The sequence below is a fragment of the Muntiacus reevesi genome, chromosome 14, assembly GCF_963930625.1.
Source record: "Muntiacus reevesi chromosome 14, mMunRee1.1, whole genome shotgun sequence".
NCBI classification, from domain to species: domain Eukaryota; kingdom Metazoa; phylum Chordata; class Mammalia; order Artiodactyla; family Cervidae; genus Muntiacus; species Muntiacus reevesi.
Window position 1 is genome coordinate 32,403,896 of NC_089262.1, and position 17,988 is coordinate 32,421,883.

Genomic DNA, 17,988 nt, shown 5'->3' on the forward strand with positions numbered 1-17,988 from the left:
GAGCTAACTCTGGGTGGAGAAGGACAGGGCTGCCTGGCATGCTGCAGTCCATGGGGCGGCAAAGAGTCGGACATGACCTGGTGACTGAACAACAACAACAAAACAAGTACATAAAGAAACATTTAACAGAATTACAAAGAGAAATAAACAATTCCAAATCATTGTAGGTAATTTTTAATGCGCCCTTCTGAACAGTATAATTTAGAAGTTTGACTATGATATATGCATATGTGACTATACACACACACATCTCCTACATAAACAGAAGATGCTCATTCTTTTCAAATAAACAGAATATTTACAAAAACTGACTATATATTCTAAGCCTCAAGGGAAATTTTAACAAATATCTAAGAGTGATATTCATTGGAAGGACTGATGCTAAAGCTTCAATACTTTGGCCACCTGATGCAAAGAACTGACTCATTTGAAAAGACCCTGATGCTGGGAAAGATTGAAGGCAGGAAGAGAAGGGGATGGCAGAGGATGAGATGGTTGGATGGCATCACCGACTTGATGGACATGTGTTTGAGCAAGCTCCAGGAGGTGCTGACGTACAGGGAACCCTGGTGTGCTGCAGTCCATGGGGTTGCAAAGAATTGGACATGAATGAGCAACCAAACTGAAGTAAACTGAAGAATGATATTATCATACACCCATCTAATCACAATACAATGAAAATGGAAATAAATTACAAAAATAAAGCCCAAGGCACATAATATTTGGAAGCTAAAAAGTCTGTTTACGAGCTGAGGAAGAAATCTGAATATAAATTGAATATTACCAAAAGATATAACAGCAGCACCCTTATCTGGGTCCTTGAAGAAACATGTCCAGCCTCAAATGCATTCATTAGAAAAAAACAAAGTATGAAGTTAGGAAAAATCCCACAAAGTACGCCTCCAAGAGCAGAAGAAATATTAAAGCTAAGAGTAGAAATTTGTGAAAAAGAACATTAAGAAACAATAGAGAGAATCAATAATCCAAACCTTGTTTTCTGGCAAAATGCATTAAACTGCTTACTAGACTAAATGAAAGAGAGAATATAGATATTAACAACCATAGATATGGTAGACATTTTAAAAAATACCCAAATTCTCATTCTTAAAATAAGAAATGCAAAAGCTTAATAACTTCACCATTGCCAGGCCACTGAACCTGAACTTCAGGTTCTGGCTCCTCTGATGACCACAGACAGACCACCATCTCAGCACAAGATCTGTGTAATTCTCAGCGCTTTTGCAGCCAGTGGTGTGGAGTCACAGAACTAAGGTCCAGCCCACACTGCCTCATTCTGGTGCAAAGGCCAGAGAAGGTTATAGCATCAGTTTCTCAGGAAATGGCCTGAGGTGGGAGCCAATTATGTTTCCACAAAACTAATCCTCACCTAAAATAAGGGGACCGATGGCTTCAGCTCACATAAGAAGACTATTTCTGGCACACCCAAAAGGCAATACTTATCCTTCCAAAGAAAGGCTTCAGTCCCACCCCAGACCCCTCACAAACCTTCTTCAGAAATGCTAATGGTTTTTGAAGGGAATGTTTTTTCCGATTCAGGGCCAGAAGACAGTTCAATGGGACCCACAGGTTCAACCTATAGAAAAACATATACCACAAAATAACGGTTACAAGTTTTATAGTTTGATTATTTCAAAATACCATAAATAATTTTACATAGGTTTTTTCATATTTGCATTGAAAGGATGCAAATATGAAAGGTGAAAGAATATGGTTGAATCCAATATGAGTTAAATGGTGAGGTTTTTTAAAAAGGAGTAAATTTTTACTTACTTTGTATCTTAACCAACTTAACCTTTTAAGAAGCTCAGGAAAACTACATCACAAATTTTAGAATGGGGAGGAATGTTAACTGCCATCAAGACAAAACTTTCTCTTTTATTTACACAGTTCACCTTTATTTTACTTATTTTTTAACTGAAGTATAATTGACTTACAGTGTTATATTAGCTTCAGATGTATACTACAGTAATTCAATATTTTTATACACTACTCACCATATAGAGCTACACATTATTCACTATTCTCCCTGTGCTGTACATTATATCACTGACTTATTTTTATAATTGGTCATTTGTACCTCTTAATCCCCTTCACTTATTTCACCCATCTCCCACCCACCTCTCTTCTGGCAACCACTGGTTTATTCGCTGTGTCAATGAGTCTGTTTCTCTTTTGTGTTTCAGATAGTCTTTTCAGCAGAAAGTGCTGGGGAAACTAAACAGCTACATTTAAAAGAAGGAAACGGGACCGTTTTCTTACACCATACACAAAATACACTCAAAACAGTCTGTTGCTGTTTTTCAGTTCCTAAGTTGTGTCTGACTCTTTGCGACCCCATGGATGGCAGCACACCAGGCCTCCCTGTTCTCCACTATCTCTGAGTCTGCTCACACTCATGTCCAATGAGTTGGTGACACCATCCAACCACCTGATAAAGACTTAAATGTAAGACCGGACGCTGTAAAACCCCTAGAAGAAAACTTAGGCAATAGGCTCTCTGACACTGGTCTCAGCAATATATTTTTGGATCTGCCTCCTCAGGCAAGTGTAACAACAACAAAAATAAACAGAGACTACAACAAACCAGAAAGTTTTTGCACAGTCAAGGAAACCAACAACAAAACAGAAAGGCAACCTACAGACTGGGGGGAAATATTTGCAAATACTCTCTCTGAAAAGGGAGTAATAACTAAAATACTAACAGAACTCATACAGCTAATATCAAAAAAACAAACCAATTTAAAATTGGGCATAGACATGAACAGATATTTTTCCCAAAGATAGCATACAAATAGCCAGTGGACTTATGAAAAGATGGTCAACATCACAAATCATCTAGGAAATGCAAATCAAAACCACAATGAGCTATCATATGCCAGACAGATTATTAAAAAGACAGACAAGTATGTGGAGAAAAGGGAACCCTTGTGCACCGCTGGTGGGAAGTAAACGGGTGCAGCCACTATGGAAAACAGTATGGAAGTTCCTCAAAAAAGAAAAACAGGTTCACCACACAATCCACAAAGTCCAATTTGGGGTATTTATCTGAAGAAGTCAAAATCTTTCATTTTAAAGATGAGGAATGAGGACCAGAGAAATGCAGAGACTTTCAAATCCAGACCATGGACTTGAACCCATATTTTTAAGGCACCTGTTTGGTGTGTCCACAGTGCCCCTCAGCTTCTTCCAGGCCTACAGGCCATTTACCTAAACTAAAATGAGCAAGTAAAAAAATCTCTGGATTTATGTGTGCATCATAATAGGATGAGAACATTTTAAACTAATATGCCAAACCTTTCGTTTAAATCAGTTCTATTTCCTTAAAGTAGTCACCTTGGAAGACTATATGTTTATTGAGTTTGATCAACCAATTTTTGAATTCTTTGTTTGAAATTGCCTCCCTAGCTTGGGCGACAATTATTAATAATTATTCCATTATTATTATATGAATGTGATTGTATTTCTGTCTGAATCTAAAAATGAGAGCACAAAAACAGCCACCAAATAAACATTTATCAGATGCCTGCCATGCACAATGTAAAAGACAAATTCTTACCTACCAGTGTGGAAAGGCTGGGGCTGAGAGGGGACCAGTATCAGAATTTGGGGGAACCTTTAAAACACACGAGTGTGACCTATGCCCTCCTCCTTGAGAAGCCATCTCCCCCTCCCGTCTCTCTCCCCGCCCCACCCTGGTCAATAGGGCTGGCATATTTTTGGTGCACACATCTATCTTCTTTTATTAGATTCTAAGCTCCTTGAGAGTAGTGACTATGCCTTATTTACTTTCCTTATTTACTTTCCTTTTCCTTATTTCCTTTACTTCACTTTCCTACAAGCCAGGATCAAGACTAGACTGAGGTGGAAGTAACATACCTGGTTTTACATAAACTAGAAGCTTAATAAACTAAAAGAGAAGGCAATTTTGAAAGTGATTCCTTGGAACATGGACTTTCAGGGACAATTTCAACACTAAACATTAATTTGGATGTAATAAATCTAAACCTGGATTAAAAACAAAAAGGAGTGCTCACTTCAGCAGCACATATACTAAAATTGAAATGATACAGAGAAGATTAGCATGGCCCCTGCGCAAGGATGACACGCAAATTCGTGAACGTTCCATATTTTTAAAAAATAAATTAATTAATTAAAAAAATAAAAACAAAAAGGAAAACAATCAAATAAACACCATAATGTCATTACTTAAGAGTAATCCTGAAACTAATACAACATTGTAAATCAACTAACTGCAATAAAAATTTTAAAAACCAAAACAGCAATCCTACTTCATATATTATTTTCACTGTAGTTTCACATATATTAAATCTTAGCTTTTTAATAATAGCTAAACCTTTGGATTAAAGAAATGCCATAATGCTAATAAATATATATTTTTTTAAATATCAACATTCTTGGGAGAAAATAATAGCAATCGAAGCAACAGACAAAAGATTAATCTCAAAAACATACAAGCAACTCCTGAAGCTCAATTCCAGAAAAATAAATGACCCAATCAAAAAATGGGCCAAAGAACTAAACAGACATTTCTCCAAAGAAGACATACAGATGGCTAACAAACACATGAAAAGATGCTCAACATCACTCATTATTAGAGAAATGCAAATCAAAACCACAATGAGGTACCATTACATGCCAGTCAGGATGGCTGCTATCCAAAACTCTACAAGCAATAAATGCTGGAGAGGGTGTGGAGAAAAGGGAACCCTCTTACACTGTTGGTGGGAATGCAAACTAGTACAGCCGCTATGGAGAACAGTGTGGAGATTCCTTAAAAAACTGGAAATAGAACTGCCATATGACCCAGCAATCCCACTCCTGGGCATACACACTGAGGAAACCAGATCTGAAAGAGACACGTGTACCCCAATGTTCATCGTAGCACTGTTTATAATTGCCGGAACATGGGAGCAAAGAAGCTATGGTACATATACACAATGGAATATTACTCAGCCATTAAAAAGAATTCATTTGAATCAGTTCTAATGAGATGGATGAAACTGGAGCCCATTATACAGAGTGAAGTAAGCCAGAAAGATAAAGACCAATACAGTATACTAATGCATATATATGGAATCTAAAATGATGGTAACAATAACCCTATATGCAAAACAGAAAAAGAGACACAGATGTACAGAACAGACTTTGGGACTCTGTGGGAGAAGGCGAGGGTGGGATGATCTGGGAGAACAGCATTGAAACAAGTATACTATCAAGGGTGAAACAGATCACCAGCCCAGGCTGGATGCATGAGACAAGAGCTCGGGCCTGGTGCACTGAGAAGACCCAGAGGGATGGGATGGGGAGGCAGGCGGGAGCGGGGATCGGGATGGGGAACACATGTAAATCCATGGCTGATTCATGTCAATGTATGGCAAAAACCACTACAATACTGTAAAGTAATTAGCCTCCAACTAATAAAAATAAATGAAAAAAATAAATAAAATATCAACATTCTAGTAACCTGGAATATTTGTTAGGTATGTCACTGATGGACTTCTTTTTCTGCAAATTTGCATTTCCTGCAATTTGCATTTCCCAATATAAGGCTTTAATATATTCAAAATATTTTTACTATTTGTTCATTAATCTGTATTTTATATAAATTTTATTTCCTAAAAAAGATAGGATATTTGTATAAAATAAGAGACTTCTATTTATCTAACTACCATTATATACCATATAGATTAATCTCTAACCTAAACATTAATCTCTTTATGATGCATACTTTTTAAAGATACAGAAAACTTTTATGGATTACTAAGCCCGTTCTATAAATTATTTGAAAGAAATTGAGAATTCAAAATGTAAGGACAACAATGTCTGTAAAGTTACAAAAATCTTGCTGAAGAAAATGATACTCAACTGAGAGCAGGATTTTTCTAAAACCACATTCTGGTTTTGTAATTCATGTATTTATTTTCCTGGTAGAAGTTGAGGGTTCAATTCTTAAAAGCTTAATGCTTAAGTGGTTCTCCACGAGGAGTGATTTTGCCGCTCAGAGGACATTTGCCAATGCCTGGAGACATTTTTGGTTATTAAGGCTAAAGGGAATGTTACTGACAGCTAGTGGGTCAAGACTAGGGATGCTACTAAAATCCTACAATGCATGGGATAGATGTTCACAACAGAGAATTACCTGGCCCAATGTCAGCAATGCTGGAGGCTGAGAAACCTTGGCTTTTGAAACCATTTCTCATTATTTTGAAAAATCAAGAGTCTAAAATTATATCACTCTACAAATCTAGTAAGTAGGTTAACAAACAAATAAACAAGTAAAGGCTGTCTACCTTCGCACAGTGTCGGTCTGGCACTGTGTGTCTGGGGTAATTGTGCTCTATGTTTTCAGCAAGGTTCTGTATCGCTAATAGCTGTTCATCAATTCTCTGAAGCTTTGCGGTGAGATGCTCCAGCCGGCGAGCTGCAGGGCTTGGTGCGGGACGAGCCGTGGGGACTTCCTGCAGCACCTCCCACAGCAGGTAGTCTTCTGTAGCATCTGACTTTGAGCTTGGTTCCTTGAAGCGAAAATCTGGCTTCGGAGTATCTAAATATTATTAAAGGGAATATCAGAACTGACTACAATTAAGAAAGAAATTGTAATAGATGCTGATGATTTAATTTCTTGAAGACCTCAATTTAAGTCAACATAACATTCCCTTCTTCCAAATCAGTTTTAATTTAATATACTTAAGAAATAGCCTCAGCTTCTTGACTTCTGGAATTACTCTTTCTTGTGAGATAAAAATATATAACAGTGGTAGTGGTAATATATAACAGTGGTAAAATATAATATTACCATTACCACAAAGCACCATTACAATGAAATCTGAATGTTAATGTTACTTTTACCTTCTGCTACACAAATATACTTCATCAAAAAGCAACCTTAAAGTCCTTGTGACTTTTTAAAACTCTACCTGTAAACCAACAACATCACACAGTAAAAGCTAGGTCCAGTGTAGGCCTCTACGTGGGATCTCAGGCAAACATTAAGCCTCTCAAGACCAATATATATCAAAGTCAATGACTCTCTGTACTTTTAAACTCAGCTGATTCTTGTCCCTAATTTGAAACACTTCTGGCCTCTGGGTCTTCTCCTCCCTATCTCACTCTGCCTTCTCAGTCATCATCTTGGTCTTTTTTTCTGCAACCCACACTCCTTTCACCTTTCAGTATTTCCAGGCAGGGCACCAGTCTCAGATCACAGCTCTTCTCACTCCACCCGCCCTTTCTGGGTGAGGTCTCAGGCGCACTGCTGACTCTCATATCCAAACAGCACTCTCTAAGCTCCAGTTCTTAATCTATCTGTGTTCTGAACATCTTATTCTGCTCTTATTCTGTTTTTCAGTCACTAAGTCATGTCCAACTCTGTGAGGCCATGGACTACAGCATGCCATGCTTCTCTGTCCTCCACTATATCCCAGAGTTTGCTCAAATCCATGTCCACTGAGTTAGTGATGCTATCTAATCATCTCATCCTCTGTCGTCCCCTTCTCCTGCCTTCAGTCTTTCCCAGAATCAAGGTCTTTTCCAATGAGTCGGCTGTTTGCATCAGGTGGCCTAAGTATTGAAGCTTCAGCATCAGTCCTTCCAATGAATATTCAGGGTTGATTTCCTTTAGGATGGACTGGTGTGATCTCCTTGCAGTCCAAGGGACTCTCGAGAGTCTTCTCCAGCACCACAGTTCAAAAGCATAAATTCTTCAGCCTTCGTTATGGTTCAATTCTCACATCCATACATGACTATTGGAAAAACCATTGCTCTGACTATCTGGACCTTTGTTGGCAAAGTGAAGTCCCTTATTTGGCAAAGTGATGTCATCTTATTCAGGCTGTCCCAAAGGCAGATCAAACCAAACTCACAGCTTTTGCCCTTCTACCCTCTTTCCTCCTGATTGCCCAGATCAGGGAACAGGCACTATCATTCACCCAGTTTCCCAAGCCAGCTGCCTGAAATGCATTCAAGGTTCTTCTCTTTCCTTCAGCTCCAACATGACACCAAATATTGATAATCCCCCTGCCAATCATCTCCTCATTCCTACCACCACAGCTTAACTGAAGCTTTCACAACCCAAGGACACAAAACAGTATGAAAGAAAGTCAAAGTGAAGTCGCTAAATCGTGTCCGACTCTTTGCAACCCCATGGACTGTAGCCTACCAGGTTCCACCATCCATGGGATCTTCCAGGCAAGAATACTGGAGTGGGTTGCCATTTCCTTCTCCAGGAGATATTCCCAACCCAGGGATTGAACCCGGGTCTCCCGCATTGTAGGCAGACGCTTTACCATCTGAGCCACCAGGGAAGTCCCAATTTCTAAATGCTTCACTCCTCTCTAGCCCAAATTCTACAAAGGCCCCAGAGAGATCTTTTAAAACATAAATCTGATATTTTTCCTTTTTCACCTGAAATCCTTCAGCATTTCTCTAACACCTTCACCTTAAAAGTTCAAATGCCTCAGAATGAGAGACAATGGCATCGTCTTTCCTAGGCCTTCCTATCCAGCTCTTCTCTTGCTATTTCTTTAAAACAGAAAAACACCAAGCACAGCGAACTTTAATTTTCTCAGACTTAGCATCTTGAGTCGTCATAAGATCTGTTCTATCTGTGTGATCTATTCTATGCAGCTTTCTCTTGCTCAATCCTACTGTTAAGATTCCATTTAGGTGTCTCTCCCCTACACAGCCTTCAGTCCTCCCCAGAGATGGATTAGATGCTGGATTCCCCAGCAATCTCATCCTTATCACCATGACGACACGTACCACGCCGTCATGTACTACAGTCATCTCCTGACTCCTCTGCTTTCCTTCCCCTCCCAAGACGTGAGCCCACAGGCAGAGAGCCTGGTCTCTTCTTTGGTCCCTATGCATTGTCCCTAACTTGGTGCTCAGTGAATGAAGAGATGGTCAGATGAGGCTTATGATGCCTGTCCTACTTGACTCCATAGAGATTTTGTGAGGATCAAATTATTCAACAAAAAAACCTAAAAAGTGTGAATGACTAAACAAAAGTAAGTAATGATTGTGTTTCAGTCCCAGGGTAGGGCCTTCACCTGTGTCCTGCCGTAGGTCTGATGGCAGAGGTGAGCTGACACGAGGCTCCTTCACTTCCGTACTGCCCGCTCTCCAGCCGCATCCACCCAGACAGGATGGAGACACTGTCGCAGGTTTAAAGCATAAATCCACAGCGGAACAGGCAGATTCTGCCAAGAACATGAAAGGCATGCAAAGACTGATTCTAAACTTATAAATAAGGTATTGAAAAGATTAATAGAACATTTCTAAATGTGAATATAAACATCTAAAACTACAGTGGATTTGGAGGAGGAGAGCTAAGAGACAAGAGTAGGGATATTAATGCTACATTAAAGAAGTTTTCAAAAATGTTTTAAATTTATTTTAAAAGTAGGAAAAGTTATTACCTTCACTCTTGAGATTGTCAAGAGTCAGGGGAATAGCATTAGTAACTGAAGCTGCCATGTAATGTAATTCTGCAGAAGACGGGACTTCTAGACAATCACTGTGTTGCTTGGTATTATCTGAAGGCTCTTCCTTGACAGGTAACTCCTGTAGATCATCAGCTTCAATGTCAATCACATTTATGTAAGTGTGTCCAACCTGAGCCAAAACATAAAATCAAAGAGGGTTACATTCCTTTTATTTACATGGCTATTCCATCCTACCCTTACCAAAAAAAAGGTTTAATTCTCAAGAGCTTACATGAGCCTAACTTAGGGAAAACCACATGAATCATGCATTATAGTCTTAGTTTACAATATCTGGAGGCATAACATTTAAATCTTAAACTAAATTTTGACCTTTCCAACAAATCTACGTAGGTGAGACTTTTTGGCCTCATTTCATCTATACAACTGAATAATGCAGATGACCATGATAAATTTTAGCACAAAGCTATTATTAAAACTTTCAAATTTAGTACCGTATCAGATGCTGAAGGTGACAGAGGTTTCTCTGATATTTCAGTGGGAAGTCTGAGATTTAGACATATATCTGGAGCCAAAAGTTGAGGAACATTCAAAGATTCATGTTCTAAAAATCAAGATAGTAAAAAAAATTCCTGTAAATAGTTCTACATCATTAACTTTGTAAGAACAAGTTAGCAACAAACAACATTAAAAGTATTTGTTGAAAATCTAAGTTTCTTTGTATGAACAAATTAAAGAAAATTCTATTCTACTCTAATGGCAAGACTGTATTTAATCTAGAGTAATTCATAATTGAATACAGACTGACTACAGTTTTTCTCATATGAATGATTCATAACAATAATGAAATATCTAAGTCATACCAAGAAAATGCTGTAATTTCCTTTTTCCATGTCAGATATATTAAGTCATTTTTGTTTAACATTTCAATAAAACCAGATTTTAGGAAATTAATCAAAGCAAATTTTTTACTTTCAACACTGCTTCTTCTTGTTTGTTCATTTGGTTAAACAGCTTTATTGAGACATAATTCACCTCCTTTAAAAGTGTATAACATATATATGAGTATATATATATATGTATGTATGTATAAAAATATATAACTCAAATGTATAACTCAGTGGTTCTTAGTATTTATAGAGACTGTAGCTAAATCATACCACTTAAAAAGCTTAATATCTTAATTTTATAGAAGTCATTAGCTTCTTATTCAAAACAATAAAGAAGCCTATCACGACAGGTCAGCAGTCTAACTGCGCTTGTTGTCCTATGACTCTAATCTTATTTCCTAGCACCATATTTTTAATAGAACATTACTTACAAATTTCACAAGCAAAATCTAACTCACTGCAGTACTGAGTACCGAAAACTTGGTGCCAAGGCTTGAATTTAAACCACATGACAAGCATAAAACTAAAAAAATGAAAAATCATTTTATCTCTATTAAATCAATTTTTGGTTTAACTGCTTTTTTATGGGGGGTGGTAACTCCTGTTTTAGCCATCATACAGACATAACCTTTAATTAGTCATGCTGTTCTCGGGAAAAAAAAAAGAAATCACACCTGATATGGAAGAAATGACTTGTTGATTTTTATGACATTCAGAAACAACTTCTTGAGAAGCAGCTTCTTGATATCAATGAGATTTGTGACAAAAAGAGAAAACAGGAAAGGGACTTTACAACCACAGAAAAAATTAAACATACAAGCATAAATTTTTTATATATTGTGCATAAAAAGTGGTAGAAAACTAGACTGACAGCTTAAGAATTTAATTTCTTAATTAATAAAATAATTTTAATTTTATTACTATTTATATTCTGGGCCTGATCACCTGGATGAATAACAAACTTCCAGCAAATAGCTACTGACTTTAGAAGACAACAGAGCAGCAAAGTACCTCTAGGCTTTCTCAAAGATACATTTAAGAATGCTTCTCCAATGCACACTGAACCTTTGTGTCAAAAAACATCTTATTAAAAAAAAATCTTATTAAAAAACAATCTTATACATGCTCAACTTCATTCAGAAAGAAATAAAAATTAAAATAACAGATGTTTTTTATTTTAATCAACTGGATTGGTAAAGGGTAAAAGAGTTACTAGCTAAGTCATAGTGATGACCAAAAGAGAGAAAAAAGGTTCTATGCAAGAAATTACTCATGGAAGCATCATTTGTAGGAGGAAAATACTGGAGGCCAGCTAATACATTCATTCAATACATTAATGAAGAAGCTTATCAGGCAAAATTCCAAACATGAGTTCCTCCAACATTTATTCCCTCTATTTCTGGTCACAGTTACATATATTCTTCCCACACTAAACCCAGCCTAGTCCTCCTCTTCAAACTCAACTTCAGTAGCCACAACTTCAGGCCTCTCAATCTTAGGCATGCAATTCTAGTAAAGTCAATTATGGCATAGAGAACCCAAACTAAAAATACTATTTCTACTCATTTATGATATAGTTCATGGCATTTTTAAACAAGTATCTATTATATTTTAATAAAGTTATCATAAATTCAGTTTAAAATTTGTAAAGTATATACCAGGGTTAGGAACAAGAACCTGGGATGAGAAACTAACGTCACATAATTTTAAATTCCCCTTAAACTATTGTTTTGAAAAAAAGTAGGCATATATTAAAGGCTAAAAATATATGAATTAAAAAAATATATATGAATTTTAAAAATTAAAGTAAAATAGCATTTTACCTGGGTCTGTATTTGTGCTTGCATCCTGACATTCTTTAGCTTTCTTTTTTACAGAGGCCATGAAATGCAATCCAGCGGAAGTATTAACATCATCTTGGAGCTTTTCTTAAATATAACAACAAAACATTGGAAGCAAGCATTGAGAAGCCAATATATCACCAGGAGCCAAGAAACAGAGTGCCTACTTCAAGGGAGGTGAGGTACACCGTGTCAAGATGTTATCAAAATGGACTTTCTGAGTGAAGTGGTATCTAAGTTGACCCTCACAGACAGTTCAACGGAATCAAAATCAAAATTACTGAAGACTCTGTATGCCCAGGCTAGAAACTTATTCTTCTGACTGATGAAGATCCAGTAGAAGTTGTTAGGCAGGGAAATGACATGGTGAGACCGGTGTTCTAGAAAAACCACCCCAGCCAGTGTGTGAAAAATAAATTCGAGTGGATAAAATTAAAGAAAGGCAATCAGATAGATGAGGCTGCTGCAGCAGTTCAAATACACATCCAATAATGGTGAGGAATAAAAGGGAGAGGAAAAATTTAAGAATTATAAAGAAAGTAAAACATTAGGAAAAAAGAAAGAAAGAAAGAACTGGCTACTGACTGGATGAGAGGGGGAGGGGAAAGCAGAATTCAGAATAGCGTGTGTTTTGGGGTTAAGTTGGCAGTGACACAAATGGAGACAGAACACAGGAGGACAAATCAGTTGGTGGGTGAGGGATAACGAATTCAAACTTGAGGTAATTTCTACCCTGGACAAGAAGATCAACAGGAAGTAGAGTCAAAGTCCGAACACTATTATGGGAGTTTGGGTTTAGAAGTGGAATTTTCTGGGAGATCACCCAGGGAATCTAAGTAGAATGAAAAAGTATCAATGATGGCACATGGTAGTATAATGAAAATATATATATTTGGTCTTTGTTCTTGGTTCCAAGCATGGAATTCCTTAAGCCCTCGGAAGTTCCTAAGTGATAGGAGCATATTTTGTTATTCATGATGAGCCTCCTTTGATCGTATCTGCCTTTGGGCTAATGAGCTGACCCCTGCAGGCCCCTAGACAGTTTCAGGAAGGGTACTGCTCACCAGAGAAACCATCAGCCCTGCTCCACACCCACCTCCAGGGAAGGGAGAGCAACTGGAGTCCGATCTTTCCATATACTGAGAGTTCAGGAAAAACCCTGAGACAAGAAGTCTGAGGGGACTTCTAGGTTGATGAGTAAGTGGATGTGTAGGAAGGATGGTGTACCCCAAAAGGAGTGGGACCTCTGCGTCCTCAAACCCCCACACCTTGCCCTAGGTATCTCTCCCATTTGGCTCTTCCTGAGTTGTAGCTTTTATAATGAAACTGTAATCACAGCTAAAGCGCTTTTCCAAGTTCTAGAGTTATTCTAGAGAAGTGGTAAACCTGTAGGGGAGTGGCCACAGGAATCCCTGAATTTACATTTGACCAGACAAAAATGCAGGTTTTGGGGGAACCTTGTTTGCAGTTGACATCTAAAGAAAATAGGGAGTCTTTGGGGACTGATCCTTTGACCTGTGGGGTCAACCCATAGGTTGATGAACCCATAGATTATTAGTAGTCTCAGAATGGAATTGAATTATAGGACTTGCAGCTGGTGTCAGAGAATTCTTGCTATGTGGCATAACACAATACATATTCACTAGAGTACTACAGTGAAAGCGAAAGTCGTTCAGTTGTGCCCGACTCCTTGCGACCCCATGGACTTATTCCATGGAATTCTCCAGGCCAGAATACTGGAGTGGGTAGCGTTTCCCTTCTCCAGGGTATCTTCGCAACCCAGGGATCAAAACCAGGCCCCCCACATTGCAGGCAGATTCTTTACCAGCTGAGTCACAAGGGAAGCCCAAGAATAGTGGAGTGGGTAACCTATCCTTTCTCCAGCGGATCTTCCAGACAGAAATCAAACCGGGGTCTCCTGCATCGCAGGCGGATTCTTTCCAAATTGAGCTATGAGGGAAGCACTACAAGGTCATTTTACATGACACTGTGGAAGAATATCTAGTGATATGGGAAGACAAATACCTTAATGCTGTTGTTGTTTGGTCACTAAGTCATGTCTGACTTTTGTGACCCCGTGTACTACAGCCCACCAGGCTCCTCTGTCCACAGGATTTCCCAGGCAAGAATACTGGAGTGGACAGCCATTTCCTTCTCCAGGGGATCTTTGTGACCCAGGGATCAAATCTGCATCACCTGCATCGGCAGGCGGATTCTTTACCACTGAGCCACCAGGGAAGCTCAAGTACCTTAATACTATTTTGTAAAAACAAGTAAGTTATAAATAAGCAGAGGATGTATTATTTATATATAGATATACAAATAGATAGGGCTTCCCTGGTGGCTCAGTGGTAAAGAATCTGTCTGCAGTGCAGGAAACCTGGATTCGATCCCTGGATCAGGAAGATGCCCTGGAGGAGGAAAGGGCAATCCACTCCAGTATTCTTGCCTGGGAAATGCCATGGACAGGGGAGCCTGGTGGGCTAGGTCCATGGAGTCACAAAAAATTCAGACACGGCTTAAGAGACTAACACTTTCCTTCATACAGATAGACATAGATATATATTTAGAGATACATGTGAGTACAGATATTTCAAAAATAAACCCAAAAGAATACTCTCTATTTGCATTTTCTAAATTTTCTCCAGTTAATACATAGTATTACCTTTGTAAAGAGAAAGAATGTTATTAAGAATGAGAGAGAACAGGGTTTTAAGATAAGAGAATGGGGAGCAAGAACACCAGACGGATTGGGAAGCTGAGGGGTGGAAGCTGTGCGGTAAGGAGACGACAGCTCGGCACAGAGGCCTGAGGCCGGGCCGAGGCCCCGAGGAACGGAGGGAGCACCAGGTCAAGGGTCAAGGGAAGGACTGGGGTAACAGACGTGAGGTGACTCCAAGGTAAAAATCCTGACCAATCAAATGAATGGTCATATCATTAATAGGAAAATGCCAGTTTAAAATCTGACTCCTTTGTTTTTTGCATGGCTTGCAGGATCTCAGTTCCTGACCAGGGACTGAACTTGGGCCATGGCAATGAAAGCTCGGAATCCTAACCATGAGGTCACCAGGTAACTCTTGCGGATATGCTGAATTTAAGGAGAAAGTAGAAAAGAAAGATGAGACAGGGTAGGTGTGTATCTGAGTGTCACCAAAATAATTCAAAAGCTGAAGTCGTGACAGTGAATGAGCCTAGGGGCACAAGAGTTTGTGTGTACATGTGTGAAAAACACTGGGGAGAAAGCCTTGGGGAAACACATACATTCAAAGGCAAGAAATGAATCCATCAATTCAAGAAGGAAAAGAATTTACAATGTATAAACAAGTCCTCTTCTCTGAACTAATTCCTTTAATGTATATGTATTTTCTATGATTATTTTGACTCCAGGCATGTTCTCCCATAGTTTTGATTTGGGCCTCATATATCAATATCTTCTTTGAGATTCTAACTAATTGCATTGCTCTTCTATAGGGGCTGATAAACTCTTTCTGTAAAGGGCCAGATAATAAATCTTTAGGCTTTGTGAACCACATGGTCCCTTTTGCAACAAATGAACCCTGCTGCAAGGTGAAAGCTGTCATAGACAATATGTAAATAAATGGGCATCAATTAAACTTGATTTACAAAAACAAGTGTGGGCAACCCACAGTATTTTTGCCTAGAGAACTCCATGGACAGAGGAGCCTGGCGAGCTACAGTTCATGGGGGTCTCAAAGAGTTGGACACGACTGAGCAACACACACACACACACACCTGAAACTAACACAACACTGTAAATCAACTGTAGTCCAATATAAAATAAAAGTTAGAAAAAAACCAGGTGTGGTCCAGGTCTGGCCTTTGGGTCACAGTCTGTCAACCACTGCGCTAATGGATAACACAGCAAAACACACACACACGGACAGACATACACACCATCCTGACAAAGACAACATGAAAATAACTTCGTCTCATAAACATATTTTTAGAAAGCAGATTTTTAACTCTGAATGGAGACATGACATTAATCATGTATATACATACCAAAAGAAATGTCAAAGTCTTCTAAAGGCTGGGAACCATGATGTTCTTGTTGCTCCTAAATGAATCCCAAATGATCAATTTATGACTAACTCAAAGACATATAATATTTTGAAAAAATATTCAACAGCTATGAGGAATGTTGATTTGGGGGGGGGGCGGTTTAGTTTCAAATCTTATAACTCTAGAAATATTTTTTTTTTAATTTTAAAAAATTTACTTATTCTATCAAAGTAATTCCACAGGTGTTCACGACATTCACAGATCGAGCAACAAAAAGGAGCATTACCAATTTAATGCAGGTACTAAATTACAATATGCAATTTTCTCCTGCAGACTAGCTTTAACTCTCAAATAATATCAAAACTATTCAAGGACTCGACACTTAGTACTAAGTGCCTCCAGACACTGAGGACTTTAATGAAAGAGGGTGCTAAGATTCAAGTAAACAAAACTATTTGTTTTATTTAATCCCTTGTTGCATGTATAGGTAAACAGTCCCCAAATTTAGAAGGAATGTTTGCAAAGATCTGATATAAAATAGAGGCTGTATTAAAAACCTATGTCGGGGAAACCCTAGAGGTCTCGAAAAGAGGTGGGTGAAGCTATCACAAGAGAAACCCACAATATGCAGTAAGATGTCACAGAAAAAAATCAAGAGTGATTTAAAAATACAAAATCACACAAGCAGATGCTCTTAACTACAGTTTTTGATTTACCAACAAGTTGCTTTTCATATTTATAACTTCATGTCTATCCTGTATAGAGGGATGCAGTCAGGACTTTTGTACTTAATGATATTAACACATTATTGACCAGGGGATTCTTGCAGAAACTAATGCCTGTGGTCAGCGATTTGTTATGTAAGTAAATATTCAAACGTCTCTGGTCAATAATGTTTGGGCGACAAAAAAGCGTTACCACGCCTCTGGTCAATAAGTTGTTAAAATCCTCCTAGCCACAATCAGAAGCTTCTAGCGATCAGACAACTAAATAAACCACAGATATTCCAAACTCTGTGTACACGCAGACCAGGGAAGAATGCATTGTAGTTTTTCTGTACCTTGGGTTTCACAACTACTTCTGAATCATTATCATTAATGATGATATCCTCTGGTTGGAAAGTCACACTTGGTTTTCTCCTAAGTTTCTCTGATCTTTCTTCTTGCAGTTCTTTTTCAGCTCGTCGTCTTTGTCTGTTAAAAATCACAGTGTAAAACATATTTTTACTATTTTAGGAACATCAGTTTTTCATCTGTATCATGCTATATAGGAAGACAGTTATGAAAATTATGTCAATAGATTATTTTAAGTGGCATTTAATTAAATTAGCAAGATATTCTGCTAGAATAAATACAAGCAAAAGTCAGGGACACAAGAAAGTTATTTCTAGTTCCTCTACTACTGAACTGACTTTTCTGTTAGTCATGGGAAACTCCGGTTAGAGTTACACATTTCAGGTAATTTTTAAATTCTCTTTTCTGCAGATCTGAAGCTGGCCCTGGAAACCCTATTAGATACCACCATTGACCTATTTATAAAGAAGTCAGGCAAACTCAGGCTCCAAGGAGGAAACCCCAGGGAGGAAGGAGGGCCCAAAAAGCTACAGGGAAAACTTACTTTGAAGAGGGTTTACTTAGAAAAGATGGAAGCAAAGAACCATTTCTGGAAAGAGAGCCCTGGTAGTAGATTTTAGGGCCTGATAAACATGAAATTTTAAAAAATGTTTTCTAGACTAAGTAAAAATCCACC

The 17,988-nt window shown here is 38.2% G+C and overlaps 1 protein-coding gene and 1 non-coding gene across 12 annotated transcripts in view; one reads left to right on the top strand and one right to left on the bottom strand.

The window, feature by feature from the left end:
- Positions 1-17,988, bottom strand: part of CPLANE1 (ciliogenesis and planar polarity effector complex subunit 1) — a 104,809-nt gene that overhangs the window by 31,826 nt on the left and 54,995 nt on the right. For 8 of the 11 annotated variants that reach the window (XR_010658983.1, XM_065905209.1, XM_065905213.1 and 5 more), the window contains 9 exons: positions 17,300-17,432; positions 16,240-16,294; positions 12,199-12,303; positions 11,050-11,115; positions 9,980-10,089; positions 9,462-9,657; positions 9,093-9,242; positions 6,333-6,586; positions 1,507-1,594 (listed from right to left, as the gene is read on the bottom strand). Coding sequence is in view for 10 of the 11 variants with exons in the window: in XM_065905209.1 (XP_065761281.1) it covers positions 1,507-1,594; positions 6,333-6,586; positions 9,093-9,242; positions 9,462-9,657; positions 9,980-10,089; positions 11,050-11,115; positions 12,199-12,303; positions 16,240-16,294; positions 17,300-17,432 (1,157 nt within the window). In the remaining variant the exon portion in view is untranslated. The remainder of the gene's footprint in view (positions 1-1,506; positions 1,595-6,332; positions 6,587-9,092; positions 9,243-9,461; positions 9,658-9,979; positions 10,090-11,049; positions 11,116-12,198; positions 12,304-16,239; positions 16,295-17,299; positions 17,433-17,988) is intronic. The other 3 variants (XM_065905212.1, XM_065905210.1, XM_065905207.1) reach the window with 2 other exon arrangements.
- On the top strand, positions 4,048-4,153 carry LOC136146759 (U6 spliceosomal RNA). The gene has a single exon (XR_010659048.1). It is a non-coding gene; the product is annotated as a U6 spliceosomal RNA (small nuclear RNA).